At 35.0% G+C, this 24,862-nt stretch overlaps 4 protein-coding genes and 1 long non-coding RNA gene across 8 annotated transcripts; 3 read left to right on the top strand and 2 right to left on the bottom strand.

Annotated features, from left to right (window-relative positions):
* Window positions 1–435: 435 nt before the first annotated feature.
* Window positions 436–3,277, bottom strand: HB33 (homeobox protein 33). Of its 3 annotated transcripts, XM_086637607.1 has the most exons (3): window positions 2,891–3,120; window positions 2,233–2,848; window positions 436–1,970 (listed from the first exon to the last, which is right to left on the bottom strand). In XM_086637607.1, the coding sequence occupies exon 3, from the start codon at window positions 1,849–1,851 to the stop codon at window positions 817–819; it is 1,035 nt and encodes a 344-aa protein (XP_086493733.1). In that variant the 5' UTR covers window positions 1,852–1,970; window positions 2,233–2,848; window positions 2,891–3,120; the 3' UTR covers window positions 436–816. The 3 variants fall into 3 exon arrangements, with proteins under 3 accessions (XP_086493733.1, XP_086493731.1, XP_086493732.1); XM_086637605.1 differs by having other exon boundaries at window positions 436–2,848; window positions 2,891–3,277; XM_086637606.1 differs by having other exon boundaries at window positions 436–2,824; window positions 2,864–3,133.
* Window positions 3,278–12,280: 9,003 nt separating this feature from the next.
* LOC147541197 (uncharacterized) lies at window positions 12,281–13,876 on the top strand. The gene is made up of 2 exons (XR_015223647.1): window positions 12,281–12,764; window positions 13,103–13,876. It is a non-coding gene; the product is annotated as an uncharacterized LOC147541197 (long non-coding RNA).
* A 1,392-nt stretch (window positions 13,877–15,268) lies between these two features.
* LOC147541196 (GATA transcription factor 19-like) lies at window positions 15,269–16,882 on the top strand. Its single transcript, XM_086636067.1, has 2 exons — window positions 15,269–15,871; window positions 16,341–16,882. The coding sequence occupies exons 1-2, from the start codon at window positions 15,377–15,379 to the stop codon at window positions 16,638–16,640; spliced, it is 795 nt and encodes a 264-aa protein (XP_086492193.1). The 5' UTR covers window positions 15,269–15,376; the 3' UTR covers window positions 16,641–16,882.
* Window positions 16,883–17,101: 219 nt separating this feature from the next.
* LOC147541194 (Auxin efflux carrier family protein) lies at window positions 17,102–24,434 on the top strand. Of its 2 annotated transcripts, XM_086636066.1 has the most exons (4): window positions 17,301–17,431; window positions 20,904–20,939; window positions 22,559–22,588; window positions 22,886–24,434. In XM_086636066.1, the coding sequence occupies exon 4, from the start codon at window positions 22,934–22,936 to the stop codon at window positions 24,263–24,265; it is 1,332 nt and encodes a 443-aa protein (XP_086492192.1). In that variant the 5' UTR covers window positions 17,301–17,431; window positions 20,904–20,939; window positions 22,559–22,588; window positions 22,886–22,933; the 3' UTR covers window positions 24,266–24,434. The 2 variants fall into 2 exon arrangements, with proteins under 2 accessions (XP_086492191.1, XP_086492192.1); XM_086636065.1 differs by lacking the exon at window positions 22,559–22,588 and having other exon boundaries at window positions 17,102–17,431.
* On the bottom strand, window positions 17,540–18,903 carry LOC147541195 (protein RADIALIS-like 3). The gene is made up of 2 exons (XM_086636068.1): window positions 18,376–18,903; window positions 17,540–17,779 (listed from the first exon to the last, which is right to left on the bottom strand). The coding sequence occupies exons 1-2, from the start codon at window positions 18,660–18,662 to the stop codon at window positions 17,755–17,757; spliced, it is 312 nt and encodes a 103-aa protein (XP_086492194.1). The 5' UTR covers window positions 18,663–18,903; the 3' UTR covers window positions 17,540–17,754.
* Window positions 24,435–24,862: the final 428 nt, after the last annotated feature.

Genomic DNA, 24,862 nt, shown 5'->3' with positions numbered 1-24,862 from the left:
ATCACCAATTCATACCCCACAAAAGTGAATCTACAGTTGGTGGAAATCAGAGGTGAATGGTCGGATATTGTTAACCAATCAAGTGAGAGGAACAGAAGCAAATTCTGGCCGTCCACTTTAGATTTAAATGAATGGAAGAGAGAAATCTAAACTCTTAGTACAAAATTATAGAATACAAATTAAGCAAAAGGGTAATTACTATTAGGAAAATATTAAGTAATGATAGAGAACAAGAAAAACCAGACAAACTCTAGGCATAAGTCTTATATGGATTGGCGTGATTCGTTCTTTCGATGATTCTGATCCAATAGACAGCGAATCGCGGCAAACCACACAAGATTTATTTTCAGAACCTGCATCGTTTTTCTTGTTCTATGTCATTTAGCATTTCTTTTAGTAGGTGGAAATATTATTAAGTGTAAGAAGAGAAGGAAGTGATAATCGCAATATGAACTCAATATTTAATTTTAGTAACTAACAACAATGTCATGTTAATTAACAACAAAGCTTGAAGATGGAGCTAAAAAAGAATCAAGATGTTGAAATCTGAAAAGCTTCTTTCTTCAAGTTCAGTCTTCAAATCCTCTGAGAAAAATGTTAGGGAACAAGAAAAATAGGCAGACTGGTGGAAATCTTACGAGGCTGACTGTTATTCTGTGCTTCCGATGATTTTGATCCATTGAACTACGAATCAACACAAACGGCATAAGATTTGGCATCACTCATCCTCTATACTCATCCTCTATACTCATCTAACTCTTTCTCTCTCTGACTCTAACTTTCTCTCTCTAGTTAAGAAAAGATATAATCCATCTTTTACTTCTTCAATATATGCTTATTATTATGCATCCAAACCTTAAGAACTTGTCTCTTAACACCCACTTCTGCACAAAATTGTTGTAATTCTGTCTCATCTTGCTTTTGTATCCTCCACCCTATCTTCTCTGCAAATTCAAACATCTTTTCTTTCTGTTCTTGACTGAATTTTGTCCTAAACCGCTTCTTCGATGAACCAAACGAAGGAGGTGCTGGTATATGAGCCTGACCCATTCCACTAGGAGGAGGAAACACATTAAGCTCCTCACTCGAAGAGTCAGTCGCCCCAACTCGGTTGCCACCAAAAGCCATTGCCATTGGTTGAATTGGCATTGTTGAAGGACTAGTTGGTGGAAATCCCATATGAAACTTTTGGTGATGGTGAATGTGTGGTGGTGGTAATGTTGGTGGCGGTGGAACTCTACTTCCTCTCTCATTGTAGTAGTAATAACAATTTGGACTTGGTTGAGGTTCCCCGTCAACTTCTTTCCGGTGGAAGTTCCGGTGACATTCGCAAGCTGCGCACTTTAAAGCTTCTTGAGTTCCTTCTTCACCACTAGGCATGAATTCTCCACACCCATCTACGACATGCCCACCGATGCTCGCTGCATGATTTTTAAGACATTGTCGATATCGAATAGTAGATGCAGTAGTAGTAGTCCTTGGGGTTGTTGGATCACCTGCAACTGGTGAAGATGAACCACCAACAACTGCAATTGAGACTGGAACTGGTTCGGGGTCCGTTGGGACGTTGATAGTTGGTTCTCGAACCGGTTGCTGCCCATGATTTTGGTGGTAGTGGTGGTTATGGTAGTGGTGATCTAGGGTTTGCGATGGAGTTAAAGTTGCACCTCCATTTCCATCTAATCTTCTTCTTTCTCCTTCACCACTCTGTGTTGGTAAAAGTACTGAAGTAGTAGGAGTAGGAGTAGTACTAGATGATAATTCTCTATTGGAAATTGAAGGATGGTTGTAATCTAAAGATGAACTTGGCATAATCCCTCCTATTCTTTTGTCTTGGCTTCTAAATTCCATTTAATACTTCACTAATCTTTTTTCTTTTCCTAAAGGAGTAAAATTCCAACTATGGTCTCCCTTTCTCCATCTTCTTCTTGATTGATGATCAACCCATAAAATCAACCTTTATTACCCATCTAATCAAATAATCACATAAGAAGGAGAAAACAAAAATATTAACTAACTAAACTAACTTTTTAATTAAAAAAAAAAGAAGGTTTGGACTCTTGGTTGTTCTAAACCCACCAACCGATTTGTCAAAAATTTAACCTTTATCCCTCAAGAGGTAAGCAAATAATTGAGAAGTATTTAGGATTAGTTTAGAAAGATAATATTAAAAAACAACATCAAAACTCAAAAGAGGGAGATCTAAAGTTGAAATAAAGATTAGTATAATACCTTAAACAAAGCAAGCAATTAGGTGATTCCATATAACTAAAAGTGCATAAACTTCCATTAATGCAAATTAAACTAGAATGAGATGGTAGCTAGAGAGAGAAAGTTAGATAGAGAGAGAGAGAGAGAGAGAGAGAGAGAGAGAGAGTTGAAGAAGGGTTTAGTTGTTTTCTACCATCTAACCATCAATAAGGCCTAAAATGAGGGATCAAGAGCAAACCCACCAACAAGTTCATGTTCTTCTCCACTCTCACAACCACAAAACTTGACCCTTTTGTTGTTTTTATGTCTTGACATTAAAAACTAAATCAAATCTTGGTTTTTTTTTTTGTTTTTTGCTTCTTGCTAGAAAAATCATCCCATCCAATAGTTAGATCATCAAACACTCAAAAATTAAGAGATATAAAAGAGGAAGATTTCAAAGAGTTGAAAGAGGTATTTAATGGTTGATAAGAGATTTTATGTGGGTGGGTGGGTGGGTTTGGGGGATGTTTTAAGCTTAACCCAAGAATTGGAATGGGCTTGTGGGGAGATATAAAGTGGTTGGGTGGTCCTTAAGCCACAGTGTTACAGCATTTGTCTTTGTTTGGTCTCTCTCTCTCTCTCTAAAACTCTCTCTCTCTCTCTCTAAAACTCTCTCTCTCTCTCTAAAACTCTCTACTTAAGGCTGTAGTGCACCTTCTGCACCTTCCTGCACCACCACTCTAATTTCAGTAAAAGAAATGGCTTTATTACTTTTTTTTCTCAACTGCAATTGATGCCTCTACAAGATTCCAATCTATGCTTCTATCTCTCTATATATGTAAACCAATGTAGTTGTAGCTAGAACAAGGATTCTCTCTCTATCTTTATGTCTTTGTCTTTGCTTCTGTAGGTACTTGGTTGTGAAGTGTTGCTTCAACCTATGGAAAATGTGAGAAGTTAAAAGAGAAAAAGCAGAGAGAGGAAGTGGAGAGAGAGAGAGAGACTGAGAGAGGTCCTCCAAAAGGATACACCTTTTTTTTAGTGTGGCCAGCCACTCTATTAATTGACTTGCTGTATTCAACATTCTAACTAGTCATATACATATACTAGCTTTGATTTAATCTTGCCCGCAAAAACAACTTTCAACAACAAAAAAAAAAAACACAAACAACCAACCTACCTTTCTCTCTTCCCTTTTTTTGTTTGTTTAGACTTTGATACTTTGATTGTATTTCTTCTTATTGTTTGGATCTTGATCTAAATCGTTTGAGACCGATTCGTCCAAATCTCATTTTTTTAGTCAAGAGTGCAATATAGTCACTCCAATTTATTTCACACAGTAAGTATTTTAATTAAGTTTCTTTTATGTTTGACTCAAACAAATAGACTCAAAGTTAAGTTCAGACAAACATCACGACTCGAGTCCGAAAAAATAATCATTCTGAAATCAATATAAAACAGACATTTCAGACAAGTCAAATTTGTATTTAAAAGAACAATCTGAGACTTTCTTTTGTTGGTAAAATCAAATTTAAATAGACATCACGAGTCATACAAAAACAATTATTCTAAGATAAATATAAAACGATTAAGTTTCTTTTGATGTCAAAAACTGGAGAAGACATAAGATAATACAACTTAGAAACGAACGGTATAGGCTCACTACTAAAAAAGAATCCCCCTAAGAGATTCAAGGTCTTAAGATAACACTCAACGGAATCCACTTAACATATACACGACTACATAAACGAAGTCTATAGACTTCAAATATGTCTCATCTCCTTCTAAAGAACTCCAATCAATGTGCAATTTGAAACATCTGAAAAAACAAAAAACAGAGATTTCCAATTAGATCGAATACATTTCAAAAGTTGTCCCTGGTTTTACTTCAACTGGACCACATACTAACTTCTTTGACTGCATTTATTATGCAGTAACTTTGTAAATGCATTGAGTGTAAATTCTCATTGATCAAGATGGTAAATTTAGAAATAAGTTTTACATCATTTACTATCCAAGTCATTATACCATCAAATACAACATTCCTTAAATTGGCGTCATATATATACATGAAGTACAAACTTGACAAACTTAGTTTTTTTTTTTTTTTTTTTTTTGTTGAGAACTTGACAAACTTAGTGTTAATGATCACTTAAATAAAAAAAATAACTAGCCATAAATCCAAAATTCATTTAGACTTGTGCATACCAGTCTTTCGAGCTGCTAGTAATATTGTCTGCTTTGACACTATATGACCTCATGATTTTAAGACCCGTCACTAGAAAAGGGTGCTTCGAACATAAAAAGGGGCACAACACTCCATCTCCTACTAATGTGAGATTGTTTTACAACATATCTTCCCAAGATCACATCATATTAGAAACTATCGTGCTGATAACGTCTTCTAAGAATGTGGACACCAACGTTTATAGTCTCTAGCGATATTGTGCACTTTAGCACTTCAAATCTCACGACTTTAAAGCACTTCAATAGTAAAGAGTGCTTCAAATTCTTTTAAAGACTCCATGAGCACCACACTTTGTCTTCTACCTACTTAGGATTCTTGTACAAAAACTTATATATATATATAACCCTTAGGAATTGGTGCTTTAAGTAAATACTTAAAGCTTAAAAGTACTATTGTTTGGTCGACATTTATCTTTTATGCAAGTTGCATCATAATTAGTTGCAATAGTGTTGTATGAAAATGATTTCCTCCTGAGCCAATTCATAATACCAAGTTTGAGAATGACAAGAGCTAACAAACCTCTTATTCTATCATTTCTTTTGACATTGAAGCAATATAATTCAAAATTATTTCATTTCACAAATTTTCTCAATTTCAAGAAAAAATCATCCAAAATCCTTGATACATTCTAATTTACTGGTTCATGAGCAAAAACTTCATTACCTCTATGTCCATTTATTTGAGTTTATTTATTCACTTTTGAAGTTCTATATATTGTATTTCTGCTATCTACCTTTTTCACTTAAACGGGGTAGCATATCTCTCAAAGTCTCACTTGAGAAGTCTAATTATGTGACCATAAAAGTTATTATATATAAGAAATTTTAAGTGTCTGTATATTTACGCCTTCGCGCGAGATTGAGAGGGCAAGTTGGAGGATTGGAGCGGGTTGGGTTCAGCCCAATCATATAGTATAAATGTGCCTTGAAAAGCAGGCCGGATTTGGGCAAGTAGTGGTGTTGGGATAGTTAGATAAAAGAGTGGGGCTAAGCCATGAATGACTAGACAGACAGAAATCCATATGGGGATTCTGGTTTTTATTAGTTTTAGTGCCTCTCAATATTTACTTATCATGTTTTCTTTCTTCAACTTGTAGTACCCATTTTCATTTAGAAACACAAAGCAACAATGCCTGTTTTGTTGTGGGGAACACTTAAAAATCAATTGGAACTCTATTCCCTAAAGAGGTCCTCTCTAGACAGACCCCCCCCCCCCCCCTTGGTCCCATTCACGAACCCTTAAAATTAGCCGAACCAAACAAGTTCCAACTGTATTTGTATGTCGTTGAAATGTTCTATTGTTCTTACCAACGATGATACTCTGCCCGGCTCGTCGCCCCGGTTGGCCTCTAATATATCTTTTTTACTTTTATATCTTAAAATGGTTTCTAGCTAAGATTGGATTGATTTAGCGTGACATGAAATTAAAATATTGTATTCTTAATAGCTTCCCACTTTTGAATTCCAAAACAAAAGAGAATGATAACATGACCTATGAAGAATCTCAAATAATTAAAGCATCTTCTCTTTTTGTGTAAGAAAATATTTGGTGGTTCAATGTTAGTGGATTTTTATATGCTATAAAGTATGAGTGAGATAGATAAGATGACCCTAAGGGCTAAGGCTGGACTAATCCCAACATGTCCTCATTCAAGAAACCAAAACTCTTATGTCCTATTACAATGAAGACAAAACAATATCTTTACATATACTATATCTCACCCGTTCGATTAATTGATCATCGTCTATCTAAAAATTTTACAAAATATCTAACATCAGACTGACGAAAGTTTTTGATATTTTACTATGTTCATAATCTGTCAAATTTTGAGAAGTATACGTAACAAAATTTACTAATAAGTATTTAGAAGGAGTTAAAAATGATGTGAGACCTAACCTAAATGAGAAAAGAGAGATCGTGTTCGGAGTTAGGTTAGTGTAATAGTAGTTATACCCTAGTTATAATGATGATTAGGACTTGACTATGAGACATATTGAGATAAATGAGAGTGTGCCCTATGGTCCCCTTATTAATTAAAGAAAGAATGGGTGATTTTCTTTGGATTATTGTGCCGAAAGCCACAAAGCATATTCTTAGTGATTTGTGACATACAGTGGGCAAAATACAACCATGAAGGCCCATAATATTTGTAAGGATCTAAACTAGTTAGCTGAAGAAAATTATATAGGCACCACTATTAATTTTGCGAAATGGTTTATGTGAAAGGGATTTTTTAAATGCACTCACAATTGTTGTTATATATACTCACGTCAACGGTGTTTAAGTTAAATGAGGTGTAAGTGTGGCTAGCAGAAATTGTAGGCGTATATAAAATTTCCTTACGTGAAATTCAGATAGTTTTATTACGAGGCACGCTTGATTTGTTTTAATAAAAATTATAAGATGCCCGGAAAAAAATGGCCGGAAAAAGTATAGGATATGAGGTGCATGATTTTGAACATATACTAAATTGCAAAGGTCCAGCCTTTTTAACTTGGAAATTTGTAAGAGAAAGAGGTTCACTGTCTTTTCATCAATATGACACTAACTTAAGGTGATTTTTAGTCACTATTAGAACATTTCCTTGGAAAGAAAACAAGGTTTTAAATGATCCAACAATCAATTTATACAAAGTTACTCAGGATCAAACATGCAACCACCACAAGGAATATGGTATGGTTTGGATTATAACAACTATATTGAATTGATAAGTTGCATTTGCGGTCTCCATTCTCAAGGGTGAAACGGGATTTTTTTTTATGAGGTTGAAGCGTGTAGAGGAATAGGCTCTAGTTTTGGTGGTAGTGGTTGATGTGGTGGTGGAACTAAACCATGGATCCCACCTCTTCTGGAAATCGAACTTAAGTCTTCCAGAATTTTTGAATTTATGTCAACACTGTTAACCAAATGTTGACCGGCCATGAATAATTTAGTCACATTAAAATACTGGGGAAATTTTGGCCACACTTTTGAGTTTTTGCTACATGCACCACTAATATTTGACTTGGTTATTCAGAATGACCAAGTTAAGTGTTATACACACCAGATCTCTATCTGGGCAATTGATTTTCACTTGTTCTCACGAATCAATCTTGTCTCTTTCCTGGTTAGTTTGTCCTAACCATGCACTATGGCCACCATGTGTTAATTAACCATCACGAATTCCCGATCATTGTTGTTGTCGCCCGTGAGGGGAGAGACAGAGAACCGGTTAGAGAGAAAAAGGCTGACTATGAGAGTGTGCGCGCGTGTGTGCGATTTCTTGTGAGTTCTGGTTTAGGACCAAAATGGAGGAAGAACGCGCGCGCGCGTTTGTGTGTGATATTCTAGATTGGCAATGGAAGGTACTTGGGCTTTATATCCAGAATGTTGGGCTAATTTTTGGTCTGTCACTTTTATTATGGACCTCACACAAATGAAGCTTAAAATTATATGGCGCACCCAAGATTCAAGTTTTACATGAGTAACTACTTACTTGTACAACTCCTAAAAAATAAGAAGTTTCATAAAGTGAAGATGAAGATAGGCTAATCTTCTATCATTCTTATCTTCAATTAATCTTCTCTCTCTTTCTTTTCTAGAAAAGATTGGTGGCATGGGTTTAGAGCATCTCCGATGAAGAAGTACCCAATCTCGCACCTAAAGATAAATTTTACCATTTTCTTGGTGATATTGCAATGGTGTCTCGGATAGTGAAATTGTCAAATCATTATTCATCTCATCAAATCTAATTTATTTAACTTTTATCATTTTAACTCATACATTATCAATGAATGAATAATAATCCTTTTTTTTTTTTTTTTTTGAAGTTCAATTCATTTCAAATATCAAAAAGATTACAATTGGTCCGTTATAAAATAGGGAAATGATAGAGTGCCTTAGAAATTGGTACTTAGAGAGTGACATATTTCCTCATTTAGAAACAAAAGCGGTCCCCACCGTAGTCAAACTTTGAAAAAACCTCGTCTTTTAGTGATTCCACATCAGCTGGGCATTAAAATGCCCAAAAAACTGGGCACTCTAGCATCTCCCTATAAAATATGGCAATTTCGTAACAGAACAGGTTGAAATTGTAAAGGTTCTCGTTGACGAACAATTTAAGTTCTAGTTGACACACAAAATATTAAAGATAAAGAGACTCACCTTGCGCTAGGAGAAGTTATAGTTGACAGACAAATTAAGATAATGTCTCACAAAAACGATTTGGCGTTTCAAGTACATGATAGTCCTAATGTTTTGTGCTTTTTGGGAGAGATTCATCTAAGTTGTAAAAAGAATGATCAAGGAATTAGAGGGTCCTATTAGATTCAAAAGTAAAAGTGAAGAGGGAATTCTAAACAATCATGGAAAAGTACTAAAAAGAGGTTTGGTCTTAACTTAGTTGGGCCTCTATTTCAAGGGATGCCTCTCCTATTTGTACCATCCTTATAGCTTAGGAGTTAGGATGCGTGTCTTAAGGGGCAGGTTTCGTACCAGTCTAAAGAAAAAGAGCAAAATTAAATGAAAAAGACATAATTCTCTCTTACAAACTCCTTACAATTAATAGATACCATTTTCAAACTCAAACCAATGTAATTTCATGGGTGAATAATTCATTTTGTCATTAAAAAAATGGCATCCAAAAAATGTTTGAGATCATGTTTTTCTTTTTATTCTAATGCAGATGTCACATGTTTGACTGGTTACTTGAACTGATTTAAAAATATACATTTTCGTTGTTTGACCCGTGCGTTTAACTTCTCCGAGTAGTCGACTAACTCAGACTAGATATCCTTAAATGACTACACTTGATAGGATTATGTCAAACTCGTACTAGTAATGGGATTTAGACAAAAAAGTAAAACATCACCTTAAACTCTAAGTTTGTTACTATATCCAAATTTTCCTTATCCCGATGGAGGAAAAAAAAAAGAAAAAGAAAAGAATTAAATAGGTGTAAGTTTAAAGAACAAGAGGGGTGTGCTTTATGGCTACATGGACCCTTGTAGAGGAGACAATCAAGAGGTTTATAGTGAGCCTTAGATGTCTTTATGGTCGACAAGAACTTATCTACCTTTCCAAGTATAGAAGAATTGGACTCTTCTTCTTATTAAATGTTTGAGTTTGGTGTTTGCTTCTTCATTAGGTTCCTCACTTTCTCTCTCCTACTTTCTCTTTCTTATATGTTAGTAGAACATAGAATATGTTTACTTTAGTCTTACATTAAAAGAAAAACAGGTTATAAGATCTATAGAGAGTAGAACCCAATAAATTAACTATCACTTTATAGTTTAGAGAGAGAGAGAGAGAGAGAGAGAGAGAGAGAGAGAGATAGTACATTATTCATTCCATAATTCTTACTACAACTTTAACACATATCAAGTTATGTCTTTTTGTTACTTTTAAGAAATGTATTCAAGAATGTGATGTTTTCAAAAAAACATGTACTAATAATGAAAGAAGATCAAATTCTTTCTTGATAATATGAAACTATCTAATTGTTCATTACTTCTATAATTTTATAAAAATATGGAATCAATCTCGAACATGTAAGAAATTAATTGTCGGGTCGAAAACAATCAATAAGTGGGTAAGGAACAGGTTGGATTAACTTTTTTTAAACTCGAAAATATCATCTCATTGCCAATTAAGCAATTTCAATGCATGCATGCAACATGAATTAATGATAAGTTTAAATGATGCACGTGATTTGGTGTTGATTAGAGAATCAATCACTAAATCTTGTAAACCCATAAGACAATATGATTACAGAATTTAGAAAATATAGTATGCCTATTTTATGGATAGCATAGAATCCACAATGAAATCTTGTGTGTATAGTCTAGAAGAGATGAGCAAACCCAAGAGTTTTACTCTTCAAGGAAGTGGTGTAATTCTAATTGGGCCCCAATTATAACCAACTCGAAAATTTGACCCTAATTTGTCTAGCGCTATAATTAGACTTTCGTAACTGTAATTATGTTATTCAAATCAACTGTCATTGTGTTCTTTCCTATTTCTACCTTTTCTTTCAATATAATCTCTTATGTGTCAGTAGAGCAAATCGTGTTAATAACATGGTATGAGATGACGCAGATCAACCTTACTACAGGTATTATTGTCTGCTTTGGTACTTATTGGACTCACAATTTTAAAAGGTCTTACTAGAAAAAGATGCTTAACCTCTTAGAAGAGCGTCTCACTCTATCTAACCACCGATGTTGAGGTTGTTTACAAAACTAGAGACGAAAATAACAACTAGTCCATTTTTTTAGGACCATTTCATAAGTTTAAGGTGGGGCAAAATAGAATTAATCAATTCTAAATTTGTCGTTGGTGATAATCTATATATATAGAGAGAGAGAGAGAGAGAGAGATAAAGTGAAAGTATCTTTTGAAAAGGGGTAGTCGTCGCATCTAGTTTGTCGAATAAGAAGTTCACAAATCTCAAGAATATAAGAATATGGAATTATAAGTAATATTCGAAATTTGAATCTTGTTGATGATGGATGTGGGATATATCTGATGATGGGATTGAGGGGTCCCCTAATTATACTTTACTTTTTCTCTACTTGAACAAAATCTTTGACTGGACTTGTTGTAAGAGGAAGAATAAGTAGAAGGAGTTTGATGATTACTTATTACTACTTAGATTTAATTCTTTCCTTTTTCGTTTTGGTCATCGCGGCTTAGCTGTTGTTTTTCTTTTCTCTTTTGCTTTTCTCGATCAAAAATCTCTTCATCTTCCTTACCAACAATGCCAGGGGCCAAGCTCCTATTATTACTATACTATATACTAAACATTTCTCTCTCTCTCTCTCTCTCTCTCTCTCTCTCTCTCTCTTTACATTATCAATAAATAATAATATTCCATGCTGCCTTTGCTTCATATCATTACCATTGACCAGCCGACTAACACCATCTAAGTTTACTTGTGTTTTCTTTCCTAGCTACAATCATGAACAAAATACTATCTCACTCTTTTTCTTTCCTACATTATCAATTCTAAGCTTAAAAATCTGTGACCAATATAAGACTTGTCGAAAATTATGCAAATAAATTAGCTCATAGCTAAGGTATTTTTCTTTATCATTTTCCATAGAATATGATTACATATTATAATATCCATCACTACTCAAACCATCAAATGACTTTAGTATACGATCGTATGGAAAGATTAGGTCTATAACTGCGGTAATGTTGTGCTAAAGACACTCATAAGCCTCGGGGACTATAGAAACTAGCACGTCATTTTAGACTAATACATTATTATTTTTACCCTCATCAAGTACATATATTATCGATCACGTGACTCCTAAATTTTCGAAGCAGATGTTACTAGAGTAAGAAATGTTGATAGATAACGGAGTTGCAATTTGTCTCTTAACAAATGGATTTGATGCTCAAAGAAGGTTACTCACCCAAAACATTAGAATGTAAAAATGCACTATAGTCCTCATGAATTTTTTTTTTGAAGAGCTAGTCCTCATGAATTAGTTCAACAAAAAAAAAAAAAGTCCTCATGAATTTGTGGACCCATTGTGTAGCTAAGAGTAAGTTCAAATTTAAGTATTACTAAGAATTAGTAAGCAAAATGGATTACGTCTCCAAAAATTTAAGTATATTCTTTCTCCTCCTTTTCCCTTGGGGGGAGTAGAAACAGAGATACGGATAAACGGACATACAGAATCAATCCAACAGACATAGATAGAGAGAGAGAGATAGAGTGCCTCGTGATCCGAGAAGACAGATCCCTTAAAGACTGTTTGTTCCCCTCTCTCTCTCTCTCTCTCTCTTAGTCACGTGAGTTCCTTCTTTTGACTGCCCAAATTCACTCTAATCTCTCTCTTTCTATCTCTAAACAAAAATGATGCTATGCCCGGCTGAATCCCGGCCTGAATCCCGGCTGGCCGAGCTGGCAGTCCAACCGGGCATAGCATCTGACGTGTTTTCAACAGGAAATGGAACTAGGCGAGTTTCATTTCTGGTCCCTTAAGTTTACCTTAATTACAATAAAGGGCTTTGCATAAAAACATCAAATTAATCCCATTTCATCTCAAAATTTCACTCTACATTTCCTCTCGAGGAGTTAGGGTTTCACCTTCACCCAACTTCTTCACTCAGGGTTTCATCTTCACTCGGCTTCATCACTTATGGTTGGACAATAGCATTTGATCAGATCAAAGGTTTCACTCACTTTCTCTCATCTCAGTTAGGGCACGGCTTCCTCTCTTCATCAGAGAACAGCACCTCGGGTTTGAACAGATCGAAGGTTTCATTCGACTTTCTCTCTCTCACTCTCTCTTCATCACCACCTAGGGCTTCCATTTTTCTTGCAACGGAGGTGAGTGTTCATCATTTTTCTTCTTCATAGGTACAAATCCTTTTAATTGCTTGGTAGGAACAATCATTTTCTTCAAACGAGTTGAATCAAAAGTTGTTGCAAAAAAGTTGATACATACTTAACAAAACTTATAAAATATCCTGATGGTAATGATATTTTCGTGTAGCAAGATTGATAAATTTATGTTGTAATTATTGTGCATTTGACCCATATGAAAGATTATAACATCAAGTGAGTGTGTCTTCTTCTGCAACTGTTTATTAGTTTAAGTGTTGCATTTACCGAGTCGGAAATGTTTTCTTTTTCTTGGTCGATTCGTTAAATTATTACTTCTACAGGATACAGTATTTAATATTAACGAGAAATCTAAGCTAAAAGATGAGGCGTGGAAGTACACAAGCAAAGCTCGATACTCGCCGAGGCAGACATAGAGAAGCAATGGATGAAGTATTTAATATTAACGAGAAATCTAAGCTAAAAGATGAGGCGTGGAAGTACACAAGCAAAGCTCGATACTCGCCGAGGCAGACATTGAGAAGCAATGGATGAAATTGTATTTTCGGACAAAACCAACCCTAAACGGAACGACTACAGCCTTGAAACTTTAAACAAAAACAAGATTGCGGAGAAATGACGATGAGAGCCTAACGCCCTCAATTTGCAAAAAAAATTGTGTCCTATCTAACAGAGGTGGTTCTTTTTCGTCATCTGATTCTGGAGTAGCGGAGAGAAAGATTTTGATACTTATTTTTCTAAATTAGGTTCATCCCATATCTCCATCGAAGACTTGGATTAGCTTTCATCAATTCTTATTCAAGTATATTTAGCTGCAGGAATTGTGAGCGGTAGTGAAGTTATTGGAGCTGAAACAACCTTCAACGATTAGACAACATTTTATGTGTCGGACACGATAGCATTTGAGCTCTGTCGCGGAAGTGTTTTCAAGTTGAGGGAAACCCACCCTAATAACATTGTGTTGTGACTTGTGGTTACTTGTTTCTTTGTTTTATTTAAAGAAAAGAAAAAACATAATTTGTGTTTCTTTTTACAACTCCGGATGGATGAACAGAGTTAGACACCTACCTTTATGATAGTATTTGATTTCTCCATAATTTTTATTAGCTTTTGTTGGTGTAAGTTGAATGATCATCTTGCAGGTGCAAAGATATACCATGTGTATTAAAAGAATCGTAGACACTTCACATAAATTATCACAGCATATAGCATACCTATGTAGATGCTTTAAGCTGACAAACTGATTTGATCAATTTGTAGTGGGTATCCATTGAGCGTTAAGGTGCATGTACCCATTTTTTTTTTTTTCTGTTGAAATGCAGTCCTTTATAAACATACAATCTGATGTTTAATCACTTAACAAAGAAAAAGTATTCTTCCAGCAAAAAGTGACTACATATTAGGAGGACAAGTTGCTTAGATTGTAATTTAGTAACTACATAAAATTTAGTAATGTAATAACAGTAAAAAGACAGCGAAGTGATCTCTTCAAGCTTAATAGATTCAGAAAATTGGACATTTTTACATAACACATAGATTACTATAGTACAAAGAGTTAAAGGACACACATTTGGTTGAATTTGAGATTCTTTCATTTCAACAAACACCTTCTCTACTTCAATGTCATTACCATTACAACATCCATTGGAATTTGACTTCAACAAATAGATATTTGTTTCTTACGTAAAATGATAAACACAGAGTAATGTGCAATCTTCTCAGTTTTACATCCATATTCTCTTATTTGATTATAAGCAGTTCATCCACCACTACTAATATAACGCCTCACCAAGATCTAAAAAGTCAAATTCGACAGTAAATGACAAAGCTTCCTGAAAGATAAATACTTTCATGACGAGAAGAGTTGGTGATCAAACGACAAAGCTTTCCTCAAAGATCAATACTTTCGTGATGCAAGTTTGTGATTAAATGACCAGGCTTTCCCCAGAGATCAATAATTTCATGATAAGCTTGAGACTTATGATCAAAATCATAACGATTAATTGCCCGTTTGAAAATATTTAGATTAATTACCCATTTGAAAATATTTAGGGTTTATAAAGTGGGACTCTATGAAGAAGAGAGTGATGAAGACGAAGCTGTAGAGAGAGAGTGAGAAGAATGCAACTGATGTCTGATAGGGGGGAGATAGATTTTAGGGCATCACTAACTATTTTATAATAGGGACTGTGCCTGAATAAACATAAATTTCAGGGACTAAATACGAAACCACATTTCCTAGCTCCTTTCTTCGCTCCAGATCGGATGCTATGCCCGGTTGGCGCGCTACGTCAGCGCGCCGGGATTGGGGCCGGGAAATCAGCCGGGCATAGCATCATTTTTTATCTCTAAAACCATTAGATATATAAGATTGATAGTGACCGACTCATTATTCTAATCTAATTCATTGGTATGACGTGGACTAAGAACTGCTGACTGGATCTTTCAACCTCCCTCACTATATATTTAGTCACTTTCCTTCCAAATCCATTCAAGGATAACAACAATATTACCTAGTAGTGCTCTTTGTTTCTTTCTCTCTCTCTAGACTAAGACTACCCATTTTAACTTAAGATAGTACTCAACTTCCATTAGTAATGAATCTATATAACAGCTCTTACTGTTATTCTCCACCTGAAAATTCTTTCTCAATGTTGTTCCCTGGTGGTGGTGGTGGTGCCACAGATCATCCAAATACTAACACTTCTTATAGTCATGAAATGGTGTTTGATGATCAATACCCTAATAACTGCTATTCTTCTTCATCCCCATCTTCATCAGTTGATTGTACCCTTTCACTAGGAACTCCTTCTACTCGTCACAATCATCAAAAACCTTCTTCTAAGTCTTCAAGTATTTGGGGTATTTTCCAAACCAAACAACAACCCCCTCCTCCTCCTCAATCAACCGGACCCACTCCGATTCATCATCATCATCATCATAAGAGCAGCGCCGCAGGCGGTGGCGGCGGTGGTGGTAGAGGAGGAAACAATTCTAACAACATGAAAGGAGATCCTCTTCTTGCTAGAAGATGTGCTAATTGTGATACTACTTCTACCCCACTTTGGAGAAATGGGCCTAGAGGCCCAAAGGTACTGTCTAATTATTTCTTCTCTTTTTAAGTTCATGTATGTATTAGAAAAATATAAAAACTACTAACTAGGGTGTCAATGTACATGGTTATTTCGAACCGCTAAAAAATCTCATAATTCGATTTTAGATAGTGAGATACCGGAAGCTAAACCAGCCTGTTGTGCCTCCAAATTATTAACTTAGCTGTGTCTACCCTCTAAGGAACATGGAGTTTATGAGCCCTAACTGAGTTTGGAGTGAGCCACCTCAGTTGGACGGTAATGTCCATGTCTTGTCACTAATAAACTAGAGCTTCAATCTTACCATATCTAGACAAAAGAGGCCCAAAAGTACTGTCTAACGTCTCACTGCGACACATACTTCTAGCCCACTTTGGAGTAATGGGCCTAGAAGCCCAAAGAAATGTATTGTCGTTTTATTTTGGTTTTTGTGAATCTAAATTTAGCCATTGTCATTTTGAGTTTGCAGTCATTATGCAATGCTTGTGGAATTCGGTATAAGAAAGAAGAGAGAAGAGCAAGCAGCGCCACCACCACTAACAGTGGTTCTGTCGCCGGAGTTGGACCAACTATGATAGACCCACAATACTTGATGGGCCATCAATACTCATGGGCCCACCAACAACAAACAGCCCATCATCACCTCGGAAATGAATTCATGTTTGTTCAAGACGATGATCATCGAGATTCTGATAATGGCATGCCTTTCCTTTCTTGGCGACTTAATGTCCCTGACAGATCTGGTCTTATCCATGACTACACCTATTAGAATCCACGATGAGTCGCGATCTTATGACAATCAAATATACTTTCTTTTCGTGTTCTTTACTTAATCATAGATGTACTGAAAAAGAATCGTCATATCATACGTTTTTAGCTTTTTCTTTGACCTTTTTTCCCTTCAAAATGTTGTAGTACTGTTCTTTTTCCGCTTGTGTCTTTACCAAATACAGTCGAAAATGTGGTAGAATGAAGAATTTTCCTTTTTACTGATTGAATTGTTGGGACAAATCAGAACATACTCCAATTTGGTTCTTCCTTATTTATACTTTTCCCGTTGAATTGTTGGGTAGTTTTCTAGACGTCACCTGGTAATGCTAAAGGCACTCCTGCCGACTCTCCCCGTGAATCCAGTAGGTGCTAAATTTATGGTTGCGTGACCACAAGCTTAGATCTTGTAATCATTACTAATTGATTTTGAGTTGGACAACGGAAAATTTAACAAATAGAGGGGTGTCTCTGGCAATTATTTAGGGCTCTTATAAAACTTCCCTTCCAGTTATATGGGGTGCTGATAAACTGGCCAACTCAAAAACCCCTGTGGTTTGGTTTGGTGTAATCTCAACCATAGGATTTCACCCATAATATGTAAAGATGGACGGCCAGATTGGTCTCCGGAAGCAATCAGTGAGCTATATGTTTAATTACGGCAAATAATTTTCAAACACTTATCTCTCTTTCTCTCTCTATCACGATTTTCTTCGTCAACCAGCTCACTCGCAGTTTAAACATCTTCTTCAACGATTCCAAAGATTTGGAATCAATAATCGATTCAATCAGGTCAGATTTCTTCAAAACCTTAATCAATTCTATTAATTTTGATTCGAAATTTCATAATCACCTCAATTTGTTCTTCTTTTTTGTCTCTTAATTTGTTGATTGATGTGGTTAGTTAAAGTAGATATATCCATTTAATTTGATTATCAATTACATTACAGAGAAAGTAATTAGGTATCCACAATTTAATGGTTATTGTTCTTCCATCATTATAAGCATTAAGATAGATAGAGAGAAAAAGAGAGGAACGAACAGCGAAATAAAACATTAGAAGCAGGAAATTTTCAGATCTAGTTAATCGATCTGTATTTCTTCAGATTATGATTTCATCGGAGGTTTAGGTACTTCAACCTGCAAAATTGGACCAAAAAAAACAGAAAAAGAATCATAAACTTAGATGAAACCCTACTAAGAAGCTTAAATTACAGGTAGAAAATGTATTCTTAAGGAATTTCTTGAGTAGATTTCATGAAAATTTGACCTAATTCTTGTCGAGATTAGGTCAGTATATTCATCGATTTTAGGAGATTTTGATCAACTCTAATCTTAGAACCGGAACAGTTTTGACCTGGATAGAATTTTTCATTTAAATTTTTTTTTTTGTAAGTCAGATCTGAAATCTGACTCAAAGTCTTAGTTGAATCGAGTCAGATTTCAGACGGTTTGTTTTTGTGAGACTCGTGATGTCTGACTAGACTAATTCGTTTTGGCGACTGATTTAGGTTGAGACTCGTGATGTCAGACTAGACTAATTCGTTTTGGCGAACTGATTTAGGTTGATTTTGAGTCTATTTGTTTAAGTCGATTTAGATTCAGACGAGTCAGATTTCAGACAATCGGAAAATAAAAACAAACACCACCATTAGGATTATCGAAAGAAATCATGTTTCATCAGTAGAATCTTAATACTAACTAATAAGAAAAACAATAAAGGGTGTGTTGATTACCTTTGTTCTTCATCATTGATGTTAATTTTGGTGTTATTAGCTCCATTAGTCTTATAATTAGGCAAAGGAAATTGACCAGACTCAATATAGTGAAGATCTTCAACAAGAATTTCATAATGTTTTTTAACTTCATCCACAGTTTTACCACCACCTACTGCTTTAGCTACATTATACCAACGGTCTGGGGTATCTTTATCATAAACAGCAAGAGCTTTCTCAAATAATTTGTTTTGCTTGCTACTCCAAGTTGAACCACCCCTTGATGAAGTATGAGAGTTTGAAGCCATTCTTTCTCTCTCTCTAAAGAGTTAAACAAGAATGTTAGAGAGTGAGAGAGAGATTAAGTAATTAAGAGTAGTGAGTGTGAGTGAGTGAGTTAGAAACCCAAGGATAGAAGAAGAAATGAAGGGTGATATGAACAAGGAAAGATTGACAAGTGTGGTTTTTATAAGGAGGAAGAAAGGGGTTGAGGTTGTAGTAAGCCACTTGGCAGAATAAGTCTAGTAGAAAGGTAGTAATAACAGAGGTAGAAGTAGAACCAGTATTAGTATCCAGGTATAGAACAAGTATCCAAGTATCTTAGTATTGTTGGTTTCCTCTTCTTATCATGATTTAAATATTTTAATTGTTATTAGAATATTTTTAATATTAGTATATTCAAGGGTCACGATTAATCGAAGAATGAAATAGTGATCTTCTTCCCGACTATCGAAGATTCTTATATACTTAACTAAATGTTTGGAGATTAAGACAAATTTTCGTGCATATATGAGATAGAAGTCGTAGGGAGCTAAGACGCCTAAACTTGACCGAATTCTAAGTTACTTTCACGAAGTCGCATGTGTGAAATTTGTAGAGAATAATATATGTAGCATTTGTGACATTTCTATGTGGATTTAAATCAAATTTTCCGACAAAACCATGTAAAATTATTCGTTTTTCTTATTTTACTGTATCTGTGATTATATCATTGATCGAGAACGAATGATTCTCATGTATGCGTTACCAATGAATCGACAAATCATATCACTTGTACTATGTATCTTAGGCATGTAAACATATAAATCAAAACTAATTAGCAATGAGTAGAAAAATAGTAAATGTTGTGTTAGGGGTTTAGGGTGGATATCAGCAAACTGGCCCAGTACTTGAAAGGCCAGCCAGGGTCACGAGCTACCAACTCATTTCCTTTTTCTCTCTAAAATCTGAGAGTGATACAAGCAAGGAGATTCTTATTTATGAAACCCCTTTCATATTTTTGGATTCTTACACATTACCCAAAGATTGTGATTTTGTTGTTCTGTAAAATGAACTACATTCCAAAAAACTCTAGCTGGCTATAGCTGAGAGGCCGTACATTAATGGAATTAGTATTTTTCAGAGTTAACAAAAACAGTCCTCTCTTTCTCTCTCTATCTGTTTTAGGATCTGAACTCAATCCTATTTTAGAATTTTCTGAGAAACAATGGGTTTTTGTTTACTAACTTTGACCATTCTTGTTACTTGTTTGGCAATAATGTTAATCACATTATATATTGGCATGTTTAAATAATTGAATCTTAATCAAGAAATAACATGACTTAATTTTCCAAGTTCTTATTTTTTTTGTTGAGAAAGTTCTTAGTTTTTCTTTAGATGTAAGTAGTATCAACAATGATAGATGGGTCAAGAGTCAAAGCAGAATGTTAGCCAAAATCATTTTGGATGACAGGGATTTTGGGTCAACATCTCACTTTAAGATGGCCGAAAATCCTGGTTCGTTGATGAGCCATTTCGGTCCAAATTGGCCCAAGATCTTCGGCTCGCCTATCATTTTTGTACTTTGGAATGGCATCCCTGGCTACAAATAAACGTCATAAGTGGTCAAGTTGTCGTTCCACTTTAAACAGGTTTTAGAATAATAAAACAATTGCTTATTAGCCATATTTGCAGTCAATTATTTAACAGTAGAAAAGCAAAAGCTATTAGGAGTAAAATATAACTTGTTTGTTAGCTAATGTGAAACCAAATGGCCCCTAATTCTGTTCATTTTACTATATCCTCCTAATCAAGTAATCATAATTGTTCAATTAGCAAACAGATTATTATTCCTTTCCCCCTGCTTATTATTGTACTTCAATGCAATTTGTTATGCTAAATATATGGGATTTGTAAGTATTGGTGTTATGTAAATTGCATATAAATACTTAAAGAAGAATTTCTCTTATTGATTTTTTTTATTGAAGAAAACAAGACTGATTAACACTTAAAAAAAGGTGATTATTATGCTTACTAGATATGTCGGACAAGTAGAGTTTGGTATCTATATTCAGGATCAAAACTAGTTTTGATGAAATATATATAGTGTTTATAAGAATGTTCTTCTTTTCCTATTATCCTACTTGTTCCTTGTCTTTGTTGACGACGTGTCTAAGTTACAGTAAGATATTTGATTTTTTTTTTACTAATCGCATCTCATTATTCATGAAGTAGTTTGTATGATACCATGAACGAAAACTTACTAATTAATTATTGTTGGGTGGTTTTAGGTCTTTCTCTCTCCAAAAGCTAGCTCAAGGCGAGAGGTGAGTCTTTTCCACGACCTATAAATTAACCATTTATGCCTTCCGCAGCTGATATGAGATTATTCTAACGGTCATAACTTTTGAGTAAAAACTCCTAATGAGTTCATGATGAGTTGACTCAATTGAAGCATTTTACGTTTAAAAATTGAACATGCCATTCACATGTCTGGTTAGTCTTATCGTAGTTTTACGTAAATTATTCATTTTGAAATTACATAACTAACAAGTATTAGACGAGTCCAACAAGTAGTACCCGCGCTGTTCAATTTTTGTCACATAATTTAGTCGTAAATCATAATAACATCCTAAGATCAAATCAGACCTCGTGAATCGTAAAAAGTAAATTCTAAAATTTTATTTCAGTCCTGGGTCACCTCAGCCATATACGAATATCAATATGATTGCCATATCGTCTTCCTGACTCCCATTTTAAAGTTTCTCGTCTTTTGTTTGTATAGTTGTTTACATCATCTAGTGGAGTAAGTTGGTCCTACCAACTGATAAGTCCCTGAGGTCCCACAATATGTCTTTCTAGTGATTAAATTGTCATTTGTCATTGAACTTTTCACTACTCAAACCTTATAGTGGGTCCTCTACTTTCAAAATAAATAATACTATCTTTAAAAATACCGAAAAATTTGTATGCCCAAATGGATATAATACCTCACTTGAAAGGGTTGAGTATAGGTAGCCTACATGATCAACCTTCGGTCGACCAGTAGACACCCCTCTCATGTGAGTTAGTTGTATGTACAATCAGAATCATCAGATTACTGGATATATACAAAACGACTCCTTACATGTACAATTCTTTGAACCTAGCTCAACTAGTTTCAGCTTTGGTAGTTTTACTAAGGAACTAACAAAGTGTTTGTTTTGTCTATAATTCAAATATGAAATCTGACTCAGAGTTAGATTTCACACTGTTAATTTTTTTTCAAACTGGTATTATTTAACTCGTTTGAGTCAGACGAATAAATTGAAACAATAATGATTATTCGAAGTAGAAATATTAATTGGTTTTAGTTGCTACTAACTATATGACTCAGCACAAAAAGTTTCATCTTATCCATCTACGATCTTTTAACAATGATTAATGATATGTTAGAAAATAATTTGTGCAACTATGTCAAAAAAGGCGATCCTCAGACAAAAGGCATTTGGTGATGATATTTAAGATCCTTATCATAAAAACAATATTTCTATCTGCAAATAGATGTGTCTCTATCTTGAAAAGATTTGTCAAAATCTGATTCCACTCTCCATTTTCTTTTAAAGAAAGTTGTTTCTTTTCTTGCTTTAATGGTCCTTCCTTACAAGTTGGAAAAATTGGGTCATCTTAGATATTACTACTTTTGTGTAATTAGGATTCTTTCATAGAACAAAAAAAAGACAAGAATCACAGGATATGGATAGAACTTCCTCAACCTGATAACAAACCCCTTAGATTTCTTACGAGCCAGGAGAAGAAGGAATTCATGACTTCTCGGGATATTAAAAAGACTAGAAAACTTGGTCCTGAAATTGACATTATTCACAGCTTTTCAATTTTGCTTTATTGGAGAATCTATAATGAAATGCAATTCGATAATAATTCTAACCACTTGGACTACTTGCAGCGATGTCAAATCCTCGAACCATCAAGATAAGTAATACTTTTAAATCATGTAATAATAGAATTTGGTTTGAATTAGATTAAGAGATTTTTATTTGTTATTCTCCTGGTGGGGTTTGAAGAATTTGATTAGTTTAAGGATACCAAATTTACTACAATCACGAAATGCTACTCCTAGTCCGACTAGGACTAGGACAAGAACTAGTAAACTATTAGATTTAATATAAGCTAAAGTTTAGTTGTGATATTAGAAAAACTTCTATTGAGTTTGAGTGTGCGATTCGGTGATGTTTCGATTGGTTTTGAGAAATATTTGTTAAATTTATTGCAGAAAAGTCTTGTTCAAGATATTCGGAAGGAGTTAAGAAAAGAAGAAATCATGGGATCGGTTGCCATGTCTGAACGTGAAAATCTACTGTCGGCAGTAGTACCTTTGATGAAACTCATATCTCTCACTCTTATTGGACTACTTCTTGCACACTCTAAATTGAGGATTGTCCCTAGGGCAACATTCAAACTCCTCAGTAAGCTTGTATTCGCGTTGTTTTTGCCTTGCCTTGTCTTCACTCATCTTGGTGAGTCTATAACCCTTGCTAACCTTTTCCATTGGTGGTTCGTCCCGGTAAATGTTGTAATAAGTACAATTATCGGTGGCATACTTGGGTACTTTGTGGCACTCATATGTCATCCACCACCTGAATTCTTTCGGTTTACTATTGTAATGACTGCATTCGGAAACACTGGGAATCTCCCAATTGCTATTATTGGGTCGGTTTGTCATAGTGGAGACAACCCATTTGGTCCAGATTGTCACAGGACTGGCATTGCCTATGTCTCGTTGGCTCAATGGGTTGCTGTGATCCTTGTTTATACCGTTGTTTATCACATGATGGAACCTCCTATGGAGTATTACGATATTGTTGACGAGGGTATAGAAGATGAAGATCAAGCTCGGCTTAATGACTTCAGTAGGCCTATTCTTGTTGAAGCTGAATGGCCAGGAATGGAAGATCAAGAAACTGAACATTCCAAGACACCTTTTATTGCTAGGGTATTTAATAGCTTATCTACAATTTCACAAAGTACTCTTCCAGACGTTGATATAACCGTCGATGGTGGTAACAACAGTCCCAAGTCCATTAGGTGTTTAGCAGAGCCGAGGATGGTCCGGAGGATTAGGATCGTCGCTGAACAAACTCCAATCCGCCACATTCTTCAGCCTCCGACATTAGCTTCTCTTCTAGCAATAGTCGTTGGTTTGGTGCCACAACTCAAAGCCTTATTCTTTCAACAAGACGCTCCACTTTCTTTCATCACAGATAGTTTAGAAATCTTGGCAGCTGCAATGGTTCCCTCGGTGATGCTTATACTCGGAGGAATGCTTTCAGAAGGACCGAATGATTCAAAAATTGGGGTTAAAACTATAATCGGAATAAATGTAGCGAGATTGATAGTGCTTCCTCTTTTAGGACTCGGGGTAGTTACTTTGGCTGATTCAATGCACATTTTGGTACAGGGCGATCAAATGTATAGATTTGTTCTCTTATTGCAATACACGATGCCGAGTGCTATCTTGTTAGGTGCAATTGCAAGTTTGCGGGGTTATGCAGTTCGAGAGGCATCCGCTCTATTGTTCTGGCAGCATATCTTTGCCATTCTTTCTCTCTCAGTCTACATCACTATCTACTTCAAATTGCTTTCATATGTTTGAGATATTTGTGAAATCTTTGTGCATCACGAGTGTTCTAGTTAGACGAAAAACGATCTAGTGAATTTCATTGTGTGCTATAAGTTAAAGTGATATATGTATTAGACTTTTAAAAGTGCACTACGGTTGAATTACCTTGAGAAAGTGAAATGTGATAGTCACGAATAGCAAACGTGGAATGTGTGGAACATTATCTTACACTGACGTTCAAAATTTCGTGTAATTTCAACACCAGCGGCTTTGGTTTTGGTCGTTTCACATCGTCCTGTATATTTGGTTGCATCGATTTTTTTTCATATATTTCTCTGCCGCTGCTTCTATATCAAATTTGAAAATTTTAGTTTAAGATTTGGCTTGTCCGTGAATAGGAATATGATCACTGCAAAATTCCTAACTGGATGTTTGGTTCCTTCAAATATTAAAATTGGATTTTTAGTTACTAGTTGAAATATTCTGCCACTATTTTTTTTTTTGTTGAAACAAATATTCTGCCACTATAGTTGCTAAACAAAAATAACATTGTACTATTACATCTATTTTAGAATGTCTTTGAAATCAAGTCACAATGAAAAACAAAAGCAGTATTACCATTATACCATA

The sequence above is a fragment of the Eschscholzia californica genome, unplaced genomic scaffold, assembly GCF_041429995.1.
Source record: "Eschscholzia californica isolate CP2 unplaced genomic scaffold, dmEscCali1.0.p SCAF_4, whole genome shotgun sequence".
NCBI classification, from domain to species: Eukaryota; Viridiplantae; Streptophyta; class Magnoliopsida; order Ranunculales; family Papaveraceae; genus Eschscholzia; species Eschscholzia californica.
The sequence above is the reverse complement of the archived record's forward strand: the minus strand, read 5'-3'. Positions and strand labels throughout refer to the sequence as shown.

Bases quoted from the DNA above. Each gene is read 5' to 3' on its own strand.
- HB33 (XM_086637605.1), bottom strand. From the start codon at position 1,851: ATGGAATTTAGAAGCCAAGACAAAAGAATAGGAGGGATTATGCCAAGT.
- LOC147541196 (XM_086636067.1), top strand. From the start codon at position 15,377: ATGAATCTATATAACAGCTCTTACTGTTATTCTCCACCTGAAAATTCT. The intron at 15,872-16,340 runs GTACTGTCTAAT...TTGAGTTTGCAG, and splicing joins ATGGGCCTAGAGGCCCAAAG to TCATTATGCAATGCTTGTGG.
- LOC147541195 (XM_086636068.1), bottom strand. From the start codon at position 18,662: ATGGCTTCAAACTCTCATACTTCATCAAGGGGTGGTTCAACTTGGAGT. The intron at 17,780-18,375 runs GTAATCAACACA...CCAATTTTGCAG, and splicing joins ATCAATGATGAAGAACAAAG to GTTGAAGTACCTAAACCTCC.
- LOC147541194 (XM_086636065.1), top strand. From the start codon at position 22,934: ATGGGATCGGTTGCCATGTCTGAACGTGAAAATCTACTGTCGGCAGTA.